The 11002-nt window shown below is 47.5% G+C and overlaps 1 protein-coding gene across 1 annotated transcript; it reads left to right on the forward strand.

Annotated features, from left to right (window-relative positions):
- On the forward strand, window positions 17-9770 carry GDPGP1 (GDP-D-glucose phosphorylase 1). Its single transcript, XM_003482236.4, has 2 exons — window positions 17-144; window positions 7952-9770. Exon 2 carries the CDS (start codon window positions 7961-7963, stop codon window positions 9113-9115), a length of 1155 nt encoding a protein of 384 aa, XP_003482284.1. The 5' UTR covers window positions 17-144; window positions 7952-7960; the 3' UTR covers window positions 9116-9770.

Genomic DNA, 11002 nt, shown 5'->3' on the forward strand with positions numbered 1-11002 from the left:
GGGCCGCGCCGCGCCGCGCGCCTGCGTGCCGGATGCGCATGCGTTAAGGACGCCACGCCCTCGCTATGCTTTTGGCGGAAGTCGCGTGGTGCAACCACCTCACCTGCAGCGGGTGGCAGCGGTGGCGGCCTTGGACGGAGTCAGGTAAGGGGCATCAGGCATGTGTCTAGAACCAGGGTGACCGAGAAACGTCGTGACTCGCTGAGTGGTCCGAGGCGTTCGGCAGCCCCTTTTCCCAGCGAGGGCTTTTTTTTTTTTAATTTCTCAAATGAATTTATCACATCTGTAGTTGTATAATAATCATAACAATCCAGTTTCACAGGATTTTCATCCCATAACCCAAGCACATCCCCCCACCCCCCAAACTGTCTCCTCCGGAGACCATAAGTTTTTCTGTGTCTGTGAGTCAGCATCTGTTCTGCAAAGAAGTTCAGTCTGTTCTTTTTGCAGATTCCACATGTCAGTGAAAGCATTTGATGTTGGTGTCTCATTGTATGGCTGACTTCACTTAGCCTGATAATTTCTAGGTCCATCCATGTTGCTAAAAATGCCGGTATTTCGTTCCTTTTAATGGCTGAGTAATATTCCATTGTGTATATGTACCACCTTTTCTTGATCCACTCCTCTGTCAATGGACATTTAGGTTGTTTCCATGTCTTGGCTATTGCAAATAGTGCTGCAGTGAAGGTGAGCATCGGAGTACATGTGTCTTTTCGAGTCGTGGTTTTCTCTGGATAGATGCCCAGGAGTGGGATTGCTGGATCAAATGGTAGTTCTATGTTTAGTTTTCTGAGGCATCTCCATACTGTTTTTCACAGTGGCTGTACCAATTTACATTCCCACCAACAGTGTAATAGGTTTCTTTTTCTCCACACCCTCTCCAGCACTTATTGTTTGTAGACTTTTTGATGATGGCCCTTCTGACTGGTGTAAGGTGGTACCTCATCGTGGTTTTGATTTGCATTTCTCTAATAATGAGTGATGTTGAATATCTTTTCGGTGTGTTTCTCAGCCATCTGTATGTCTTTGGAGAACTGTCTGTTTAGATCTTCTTCTGCCCATTTTTGGATGGGGTTGTTTGTTTTTTTTGGTATAGAGCTGCAGAAGGTGCCAGGGAGGGCTTTTGCACTCAGATGTTATCACTGAGCACCTGCTGTACGTGTTGCAGTCTCGTGCCATCTCTCCAGAAATAGCCATAATCTTGCTGTCTACTGAGGCTGTTTACTGAGGGCCCAGTGAATGCCGAGTACCGTGTATAGTTAGCTTCGATTCTTAAAACAGTTCTTCAAGGTAAGTTCCCATTTTACAGGTGTGGAAATCCTGAGGCCCAGAGGGGTTCGGTGACTTGTCTAGACTCGGGCCTTTAGAAAGTGGTTGCTTCAGTCCGAGGCTCTTTTCAAGCCTCCCCACTGATGTGTTCCTCACTCCAGCCTACATGCCGTCCTCTGACCCCACCCTGCATTCAAAACTGCGTGCTCAGAGGAGGTATGGACTGAAGCTGATTTGTTGCTCTTGTCCCCTCTCAATCCCCAGGACAGTACTTGACAGTTAATAGGTGCTCAGTATTTATTGAATATATGCATGAATAAATGAACCTATACTGTTCCAAAAGGTGAGGAATGACAAACTACGGAGTGGAGGAGATGGAGGTGAAGTTAATTCTTTTTTCTTTTTTAGGGCCACACCTGTGGAATATGGAAGTTCCCAGGCTAGAGGTTGAATCGGAGCTGCAGCTGCCTGCCTACACCACAGCCATAGCAATACTGGATCTGAGCTGTACCTGCGACCTACACCATATCTCACAGCAGTGCTGGATCCTTAACCCACTGAGCAAGGCCAGGGATCAACCTGCATCCTTATGGACACTTATGTCAGGTTCTTAAACCCACTGAGCCACACCGGCAACTCCCGAGATTGATTCTTTTTAAATGTTGTTTTCAGCTCTAATAAGGTATCATTGACAAATAACATTCTTGATTCTTTGAGTTCATTCCAGTTGCTCATCTTTGTAAAGTCGAAATGTGAGCATGTCAGTCTCAGTTCAAAACCATTAAGAGGTTAAATACCCAAATCCTAGCTCCTCTGTAATCTGACTTCAGCCATTCTCTCTCTCTGCCATCTCCTCAAGCTTTCTGGGTTTCCACATTATGGGCTCTCAGTTCCTCTTCCATCCTATCCTCAGGGAATTCTCTCCTGATTCCCTAGACTAGATTAAGAATCCGTCTTACACTCTCAGAGGACCCAGTGCGCCTCCTTGACAGCATGTATCATGTTTGCAGTCTCTATTTACTTGGGTGATGCTTGGGTTAATGTCTGTTTCCCCTGCTAAACTGTAAGCCCCATGATGATTGATGGGAATCATTCTCTCTAGGACCTGATAAGTGGCAGTTGTAAAGTAAATGCTGGCTGGGTGGCTGAAATTTTCCCGGCCCTCAAAAATTAGGTGATCATCAAAGAGTGACTTAGTAAAAGACTCACTATGTCTACCTGTGAGTCCCAGCACTGTGGGAATATTCCATTCCAGAACGTGGAGGCTGCAGAGCACTGGGAACACCAAAACCAGTCAAAAGGACTGGCATGTAGTCTCTTGACAGTAGGCTCCTTCTGTCAAGAGGGCTTGGTCTTCAGACAGTAAAAGGCAAAGAGCAGGGTTCCTGTTGTGACTCAGCGGGTTAAGAACCCTACGTCCATGAGGATTCAGGTTCAATTCCTGGCCTCTCTCGGTGGGTTAGGGATCCAGCATTGCTGTCGCAGCCGAGCGCCACAGCATGTGGCTCAGAGCCATCATTGCTGTGGCTGTGGCATAGGCCGGCAGCTACAGGTCCAGTTCAAGCCCTAGCCAGGGACCTTCCATATGCCCAAGATGCTGCCTTTAAAATAAATAAATAAATAAATAAATAAATAAGATAAAAGACAAAGAGCAAGAGGCTGTCACAGTATCTTCTGTGCTAGACTGAGGAGAGGGAGGGAGTGCCAGACAGTAAAGGAAAATCCCTGCTTCATGGTGAGACTGTATCTCTTCATGGTGAAGATCTGGGAATTGGCTCTGGGCCATGGTGACCAGCTGTGGTCTAGATTGCCCAGCCAGGGAGTTCCTGTTGTGTCTCAGCAGGAATGAATCTGGCTAGTATCCCTGAGGATGCAGGTTCGATTCCTGCCCTCTCTCAGTGGGTTGGGGATCTGGTGTTGCTGTGAGCGGTGGTGTAGGTCACAAACGTGGCTCGGATCGGGCATTGCTGTGGCTGTGGTTTCGGCCGGCAGCTGTAGCTCTGATTCGACCCTTAGACTGGGAACTTCCATATGCTGAGGGTGTGGCCCTAAAAAGAAAAAAAAAAAAAATTAGATTGCCCAGCCCTCTCACTTGACTCTGAACCCTGCTTCATGGAGTAACCTTTAGATTATGGTTTTGCTTCCTGGTAGATTTTTGTGATGGGGGAAGGACTATACCATCCAGCCACTAAGAACATTTTTGTGTTATTTGATGTGTTTCTCATTATAAATTATTAAATAGGCACTCTGGGGAGTTCTCCTGTGGCTCACCAGGTTAAGGATTTGGCATTGTCACTGCAGCAGCTTGGCTCACTGCTGTGGCCCAGGAACTTCCCCATGCCACAGGTGCAGCCAACAAAGAAAAAAAATATATGCATTCTGAGTCATCCAGCAGTCCCTGCTGAGCGTGGTTAGGAAATTGTTATTCCTCTGCCCAATTAACCTTTGATACAGTGGAAACTGAGTGGCTGATTTAAAAACAGCTCCTAGTGAAAATTCTCGTTTTGGTGCCATTGGGTTAAGACCCCAGATGGTATACGTGAGGCCTTGCTCAGTGGATTAAAGATCTGCCATCGCCACCAGTTGTGGTGTAGGTTGCAGACATGGCTCAGATCTGGTGTGGCTGTGGCATAGGCTGGCAGCTGCATCTCTAATTCGACCTCCACCCCCCGGGAACTTCCATATGCCACAGGTGCAGCCCTAAAAAGAAAAAAAGTAGCTCCTAGAGCTATTTGTTGTAAAAATCATTTTGTTTCTTGACTGGGTCTTTCAAAGATTTGTTCACTGATCATGTTTTTGTCCAAGTACCAATGCTTGGATTTGTGAATCCAACTTTTTTTTTCCCCCAAGACATTTTTTTCCTGGCTTGCAGTATAGTTTCCCTCTTCTTGTTTTCTTTGAGACATGAGCTAGAATGGCCACACAGGTTTGTCTGAGGTGGTGACCTTTTATCTGAGACGTGAAGGAGCCAGGCATTTGAAGAAAACTCAGAAGAAGGGTATTGTAGGCTGAAGGAACAGAAAGTGCCAAGGCCCTGAACAGGAACACACTTAGGAGGAGTGGGGAGCAGGGTAGATAGGAGAAGAGTGGTAGGAGGGGAGGAGAGAGGGAGGCATAGCTAAGCCAGAGGCCAGAGGCTGTGGTGAGGAAATGAACTTTGTTCTAGGGGCTTAGGGTCAGATCCCTAGTGAATGGAAGAGCCAGAATTCAAACACCTTGTCAGCCTCTAAAATCGAAGCTGTCACCTTTCTCCCAAGATGCTTCCCACCGCACAGGCTTGTTGTGAAGGTCACCTGGGTGGACCTGGGAAGCCCCCAGGCCATGCCGGGCACAACGTAGACATGCAACTAGTGTTCCTTTCTCCTGGTTTTCCTATACAGGTTCCGTCCAGTCACATGGTCGTATGGTTTGTCACTCTAAAGTATTTCTCTTTATTCCTAGGTCATGCTTTTGCTTCTAGTTCACTTTGAGTACAACCATACCCACTTTCTAGTGACTCTATTTGTCTTTTCTGATATTTTTAGCCTTTTGATATCATCTTGGTCCTAGCCGCTGGCTTTTAATGTAATTCCAATTTTTTTTTTTTTTTTTTTTTTTTTTTTTTGCTTTTTAGGGCCACATCCATGGCATATGGAGGTTCCCAAGCTAGGGGTCAAATCAGAGCTGTAGCTGCCGGCCTACACCACAGCCACAGCCACGCCAGATCTGAGTTGCGTCTGCGACCTACACCACAGCTCACGGTAACGCCGGATCCTTAACCCAGTGAGCGAGGCCAGGGATTGAACCTGCATCCTTATGGATGCTAGTCAGATTTGTTTCTGCAGAGCCACAACGGGAACTCCTGTAATTCCAAATTTGTATCTGAACCAGATTCTTAGCCTTGATATCCAGGTTTGACTATCCATCTGTCTACACCACTTCTCTTGAATGCCCAGGCTGCATCTCAAACTCAGTAATCAAAATTGTACTCTTGGAGTTCCCTGGTGGTTAAGGATCAGGTGTTGTTACTGCTGTGGCTAGGGTCACCACTGTGGTACAGGTTTGATTCTTGGCCTGCAGTGACAATGCCAGGTCCTTAACCTGCTGTACCACAAGAAAACTTCTGGTCACACTTTCTATCCCTTAAACAGACCTGCCCTGCAGGACTAATGGCCTTGCACCTAGAATTTCCTTTGCCTAGAACATGCTTTACTCAGCTATTCACTGGAGGCCTATTCTCATCCTTCCTGTCTTAGCTCAGCTGTCATCTCAGCCCCACCCTCTTATAGAAGTAGAATGCAAAAAAAAAAAAAGGGGGGGAGTTCCTATTGTGGCTCAGTGAACCCAACTAGCATCCATGAGGACGAGGGTTCTATCCCTGGCCTTGCTTAGTGAGTTAGGATCCAGTATTGTTGTGAGCTGTGGTATAGGTTGCAATGCAGCTCAGATTTGGTGTGGCTGTGGCTGTGGTGTAGGCTGGCAACTACAGCTCCAATTCAGCCCCTAGCCTGGGACCTCAGGTGTGGCCCTAAAAAAGACAAAAACAAAAAAAAAGAGGTAGAATGCTGTCATCCTGCCCCTTAGTCACTCTCTGTTGTATCACTTGTTTATTTCCCATTTCCCACAAAAGGCTATCACCTCGGGTAGTTAACATTTTCCTTTTGCTTATCATCTGACTCCACCCCAGGATGTTAAGTTCCATAAGGATAAGGACTTTGTTCTCCTTATTTGCTACACTGTCCTCATACCCAGCAGTTACTTCATAAATGCTTGGGTTTTGTGACTCGGCTGAACACAGAGCAGGGTACACAGAAGAGGTACCCCAGGTTGTCAACAGTGGGGATTAGGTGGGCTTTGACCCTGAATGAATGAATGCATGCTTGCATGAGAGTAAATGAATACTGTCTTCAGCTTAGCTCGACAAATTCTTTTTTCTTTTGTCTTTTTAGGGCCTCATCCATGGCATATGGAGGTTCCCAGGCTAGGGGTTGAATGGGAGCTATAGCTGCCAGCCTACGCCAGAGCCATAGCAATTTCAGATCCAAGCTATGTCTGCGACCTACACCACAGCTCAGACAACGCGGGATCCTTAACCCGCTGAGTGAAGCCAGGGATCGAACCTGCGTCCTCATGGATACTAGTCAGGTTTGTTAACTGCTGAGCCACAACCAGAATTCCTGTACCACATCTTAATCCATTCATCTGTTGATGGACTTTGAGGTTGATTCCATGTCTTGGCTCTTGTGAATAGTGCTACAGTGAACATAAGGGCGCACATATCTTTTTGAATTAATAGTTTTGTCCAGATATATGCCTAGAAGTGGGATTGTTGAATCATATGGTAGTTTTCTATTTAGTTTTCTGAGGAACCTCTATACTATTTTCCATAGTGGTTGTGTCAGTTTACATTCCCACCAACAGAGTACGAGGGTTCCCTTTTATCCACACGCTCTCCAGCATTTGTTATTTGTAGCCTTATTAATGATGGCCATTCTGACCAGTATGAGGTGGTACCTCACTGGAGTTTTGATTTGCATTTGTCTAGTATTTAGTGGTGGTGAGCATTTCTTCATGTGCCTACTGGCCATCCGTATAGCTTCTTTGGAGAAATGTCTATTTAGGTCTTCCCATGTTTCATTTGGGTTGTTTGTGTTTTGGTTGTTGAGTTTTTTGGTTGTTGAGTTTTTTGGTTGTTGAGTTGTGTGAGTTGTTTGTATGTTTTGGAGATGAAGCCCTTGTGACTTGCATTGTTTGCAGCTATTTTCTCCTATTCTGTAGGTTGTCTTTTCGTTTTTTTTCTTTATGGTTTCCTTTGCTCTGCAAGAGCTTGTCAGTTTGATTAGGTCCCATTGGCTTATTTTTGTTTTTCTTTCTATTGCTTTGGGAGACTGACCTAAGAAAACACTTGTACGGTTGATGTCAGAGAATGTTTTGCCTAGACTCACGTTTAATAGAATAATTTAAGGAGTTCCATGGTAGCCCAGCAGGTTAAGGATCCAGCATTGTCACTACTGTGGTGCCAGTCACTGCTATGGTTTGATCCCTGGTCCAGGAACCATATGTGTGTGTGTGTATATATATACATATACATACATATACATAAATACACACACACGCACGCACATATTTTTTTTTTCTTTTGCTATGCCCAGGGCATGCAAAAGTTTCTGGGCCAGGGATCGAAACTGTGCCACAGCAGTAACAGTGCTAGATCCTTAACCCAATGAGCCACCAAGGAACTCCCCCCCACCTTTTTTTGTCCTTTTAGGGCCACACTTCGGTATATGGAGGTTCCCAGGCCAGGAGTCGAATCAGAGCTGCAAGTGCCAGCCTAGGCCAGAGCCACAGCAACACCAGATCCAAGCCGTGTCTGCAACCTACACCACAGCTCACGGCAACGCTGGATCCTTAACCTGCTGAGCAAGGCCAGGGATCCAACCCACAACCTCATGGTTCCTAGTCAGATTCGTTTCCGCTGCACCGTGACAGGAACTTCCCAATTTTTATTTTTAATTCAGCAAAAAGGTATGTGAATCTGCAGATGATAAACTTATGAGCGTTTTCCGTGGTTTCAAAATATTTTACCAAAGGCATACATTACTGTTATAATCAGACCGAAGAGTAAAGTTTATTTGAAAATAAAAATAAAGTGTCTGGAAATGGGATAGCATCATGTATTTTTCACCCCTCATGATCGTTTCAGGTCAGCCCCATGGCTGGTACACGTGATTCAAATGAGACTTCCTATTTGCTACCTCCAGACAGCAAGGACTGGGAAGGGCATGGCATTCCCGATTTTGTCTACAGGCAGAAGGAACTTGTACCAGAAGGGATTCAGTGGCCAAAGAATGCACCCAGCCTCCTGGACACACTGCCACTGTCTCGCTTCGACTCTGCGCTCTGCTCGGCCTGGAGGCAGCGGATGGAGCTGGGCCTGTTCCGTTACCACCTTGGGGAGCTGCAGACCCAAACCCTCCCTGGTGCTGTGGGGTTCGTTGCTCAGCTGAATGTGGAGCGAGGTGTGCAGAGAAGGCGCCCCCAAAACATCAGGAGCGTGAGGCAAGCGTTTGACCCGGAGCAGTTTAACTTCAACCAGATCCGGCCAGGAGAAGTCCTCTTCCGCTTGCACCCAGCCCCGATCCCCGGTGCCCTCCAGCAAGAGGATATCCTCGTGGTGATCAACGTCAGCCCCCTGGAGTGGGGCCACGTGCTGCTGGTGCCTGAGCCGGCGCGAGGACTCCCCCAGCGCCTGCTGCCAGGGGCTCTGCGGGCCGGGGTGGAGGCTGTGTTGCTGAGCTCACACCCGGGCTTCCGTGTCGGCTTCAACAGCCTGGGTGGCTTGGCCTCAGTGAACCACCTCCACCTGCATGGCTATTACCTGGCCCACAGACTGCCCGTAGAGGGGGCCCCAAGCGAACCCCTGGACCCCAAGGGCCGACTACATCTGCTCCAGGCGCCCCCAGCTCCTGGCTTCCTCTTTTACACAAGTGGGCCAGGGCCCAGCTTGGAAGCCTTGATAAGCCGGGTATGTCGGGCCACTGACTACCTGACTGACCATGACATTGCCCATAACTTGTTTGTGACGCGGGGGAGCCCCCCTGGAAAGACATCATCTTCCTCAACCCTCACAGGGGTCCGAGTAATTCTGTGGGCCCGGAAGTCCAGCTTTGGGATAAAGGACGGTGAGGCATTCAACGTTGCCCTCTGTGAGCTGGCGGGGCACCTCCCTGTCAAAACATCCCAGGACTTCAGCAGCCTGACAGAGGCAGCGGCTCTGGCCATCATCCAAGACTGTCTGCTGCCCCCAGCTCAGGCAGAAGAGGTGCAGGCAGCACTGGTGGCCTTGACAGCCCAGGAGGAGCCATAATCCTTGCAGAAGTATTTATTTTGGTTCTTTGGGAGGGGAGTGTCCTTTTTGTTAATTGTTTTTGTTGGCTTGGCAGTGCCCCCAACATATGGAAGTACCTGGGCTAGGTATAGAACCTGCATCACAGTGACCCAAGCCACAGCAGTGACAAACCAGATCCCTAACCCACTGAGCCATCGGGGAACTCCCCAGAAGTATTTATTTTGTTACTGATCTAAGCCTTTTTCCGGAGAGCTGTCCATCATGATCATGTGGGCACTTGTACTAATGCCTTCTCACCTGTCTTGGTCGAAGGGGAAGGATAAAGAACTGGGAAGTGGTCTCTTTAAAGAGGAGGAACATTGAGAGTTCCCGTGGTGGTGCAGTGGTTAATGAATCCTACCAGGAACCATGAGGTTGCAGTTCAATCCCTGGCCTTGCTCAGTGGGTTAAGGATCCAGCGTTGCCGTGAGCTGTGGTGTAGGTCACAGACGCGGCTCGGATCCCGTGTTGCCACGGCTCTGGCATAGGCCGGCGGCTGCAGCTCTGATTCGACCCCTAGCCCAGGAACCTCCATATGCCACGGGAGCGGCCCAAGAAATGGCAAAAAGACCACCAAAAAAAAAAAAAAAAAAAAAAAAGAGGAGGAACCTTGGAATAAATGAAATGAAAGAGCCCTTGTGGTTGTATCTTCTCTCTTCACCTTTATTCTTAGCCAGACCCCAGGGGTATTGAACCTCTTGTTAAGAAGGGAGTGTATGCAAGAGTTGGACCTACTCCTGACTTTGTAGATGCTGACTTTTCTCTGCCTTTCCCATCAAGCCTTAGCAAAGGGATAGTGTATCATTTCCTCTGTTCTTGCCTCTCAGCTTGTTCTTTTGCCCACCACTAAGTTTTATTCCTGCATCCTGCCCTGTATTTTTCCCCTCCATCCACATGCCTTTTTTTTTTTTTTGTCTTTTTAGGGCTGCACCTGCAGCATATGGAAGTTCCCATGCTCAGAGCTGAATCAGCGCTGTAGCTGCCAGCCTACATCACAGCCACAGCAATGCCAGATCCAAGCCGCACCTGCAACCTACACCACAGCTCACAACAATGCTAGATCCTTAACCCACTTAGTGAGGCCAGGGATCGAACCTGCATCCTCATGGATACTAGTAAGATTCATTTCCACTACGCCACGATGGGAACTCCCCTACCCCCTGTTTATAGCACACTTTCCGCCTACCTAGCCACCTCTGACTTTTCCTCCAGCCCCAGTGCTGAGCTGAGCGTTCTTCACATACATCATTTCATGTGAAAACAAGGTGTCCTCACAACTTGAAAGCTGCAGACCCTCTTAATACCTGCATTTAGTAGATGAAGAGATGGAGGCTGACAGGTTTAGTAACTTGTCCAGGGTCAGATAGTTCAAAAGTGATGGAGTCAGGACTGTAGCACCGAATTCAGACATCAGAAGCTGAGCTGGGACTGTGCACATGTCACTGCCATGTTAACATCTCACTGAGATCAGGCAGAGTATGCATCACAACTGTCTCTTAAGAAAAAGTTTAACATTGGGAGTTCCCGTTGTGGCTCACGGGGTTCAGAGCCCTGCTTGTATCCATGGGGATGCGTCAATTCGACCTCTAGCCTGGGAACTTCCGTAGGTCGTGGGTGTAGCCCTAGAAAACAAAAAAAAAACAAAAACAAAAACAAAAAAAGGAAGGAAGAAAAGAAAAAGTTTAACATTTAAATTTCTATTAACAGTTTTTAGTCACTTTCATGTTTTTGGCACATTGGAATCATTTCAGCGTGACGCCTCTTCTGTAAGCCTTTGCAAGTAGAGGCTCCCATAACATCACTTTGTTTTGCCTGATCACCCTCTGAACGGACTGCAGATGACTTATCTAGCACAGTGGACTTCAT

This window comes from Sus scrofa, chromosome 7 (genome assembly GCF_000003025.6).
Source record: "Sus scrofa isolate TJ Tabasco breed Duroc chromosome 7, Sscrofa11.1, whole genome shotgun sequence".
Taxonomy (NCBI): Eukaryota; Metazoa; Chordata; class Mammalia; order Artiodactyla; family Suidae; genus Sus; species Sus scrofa.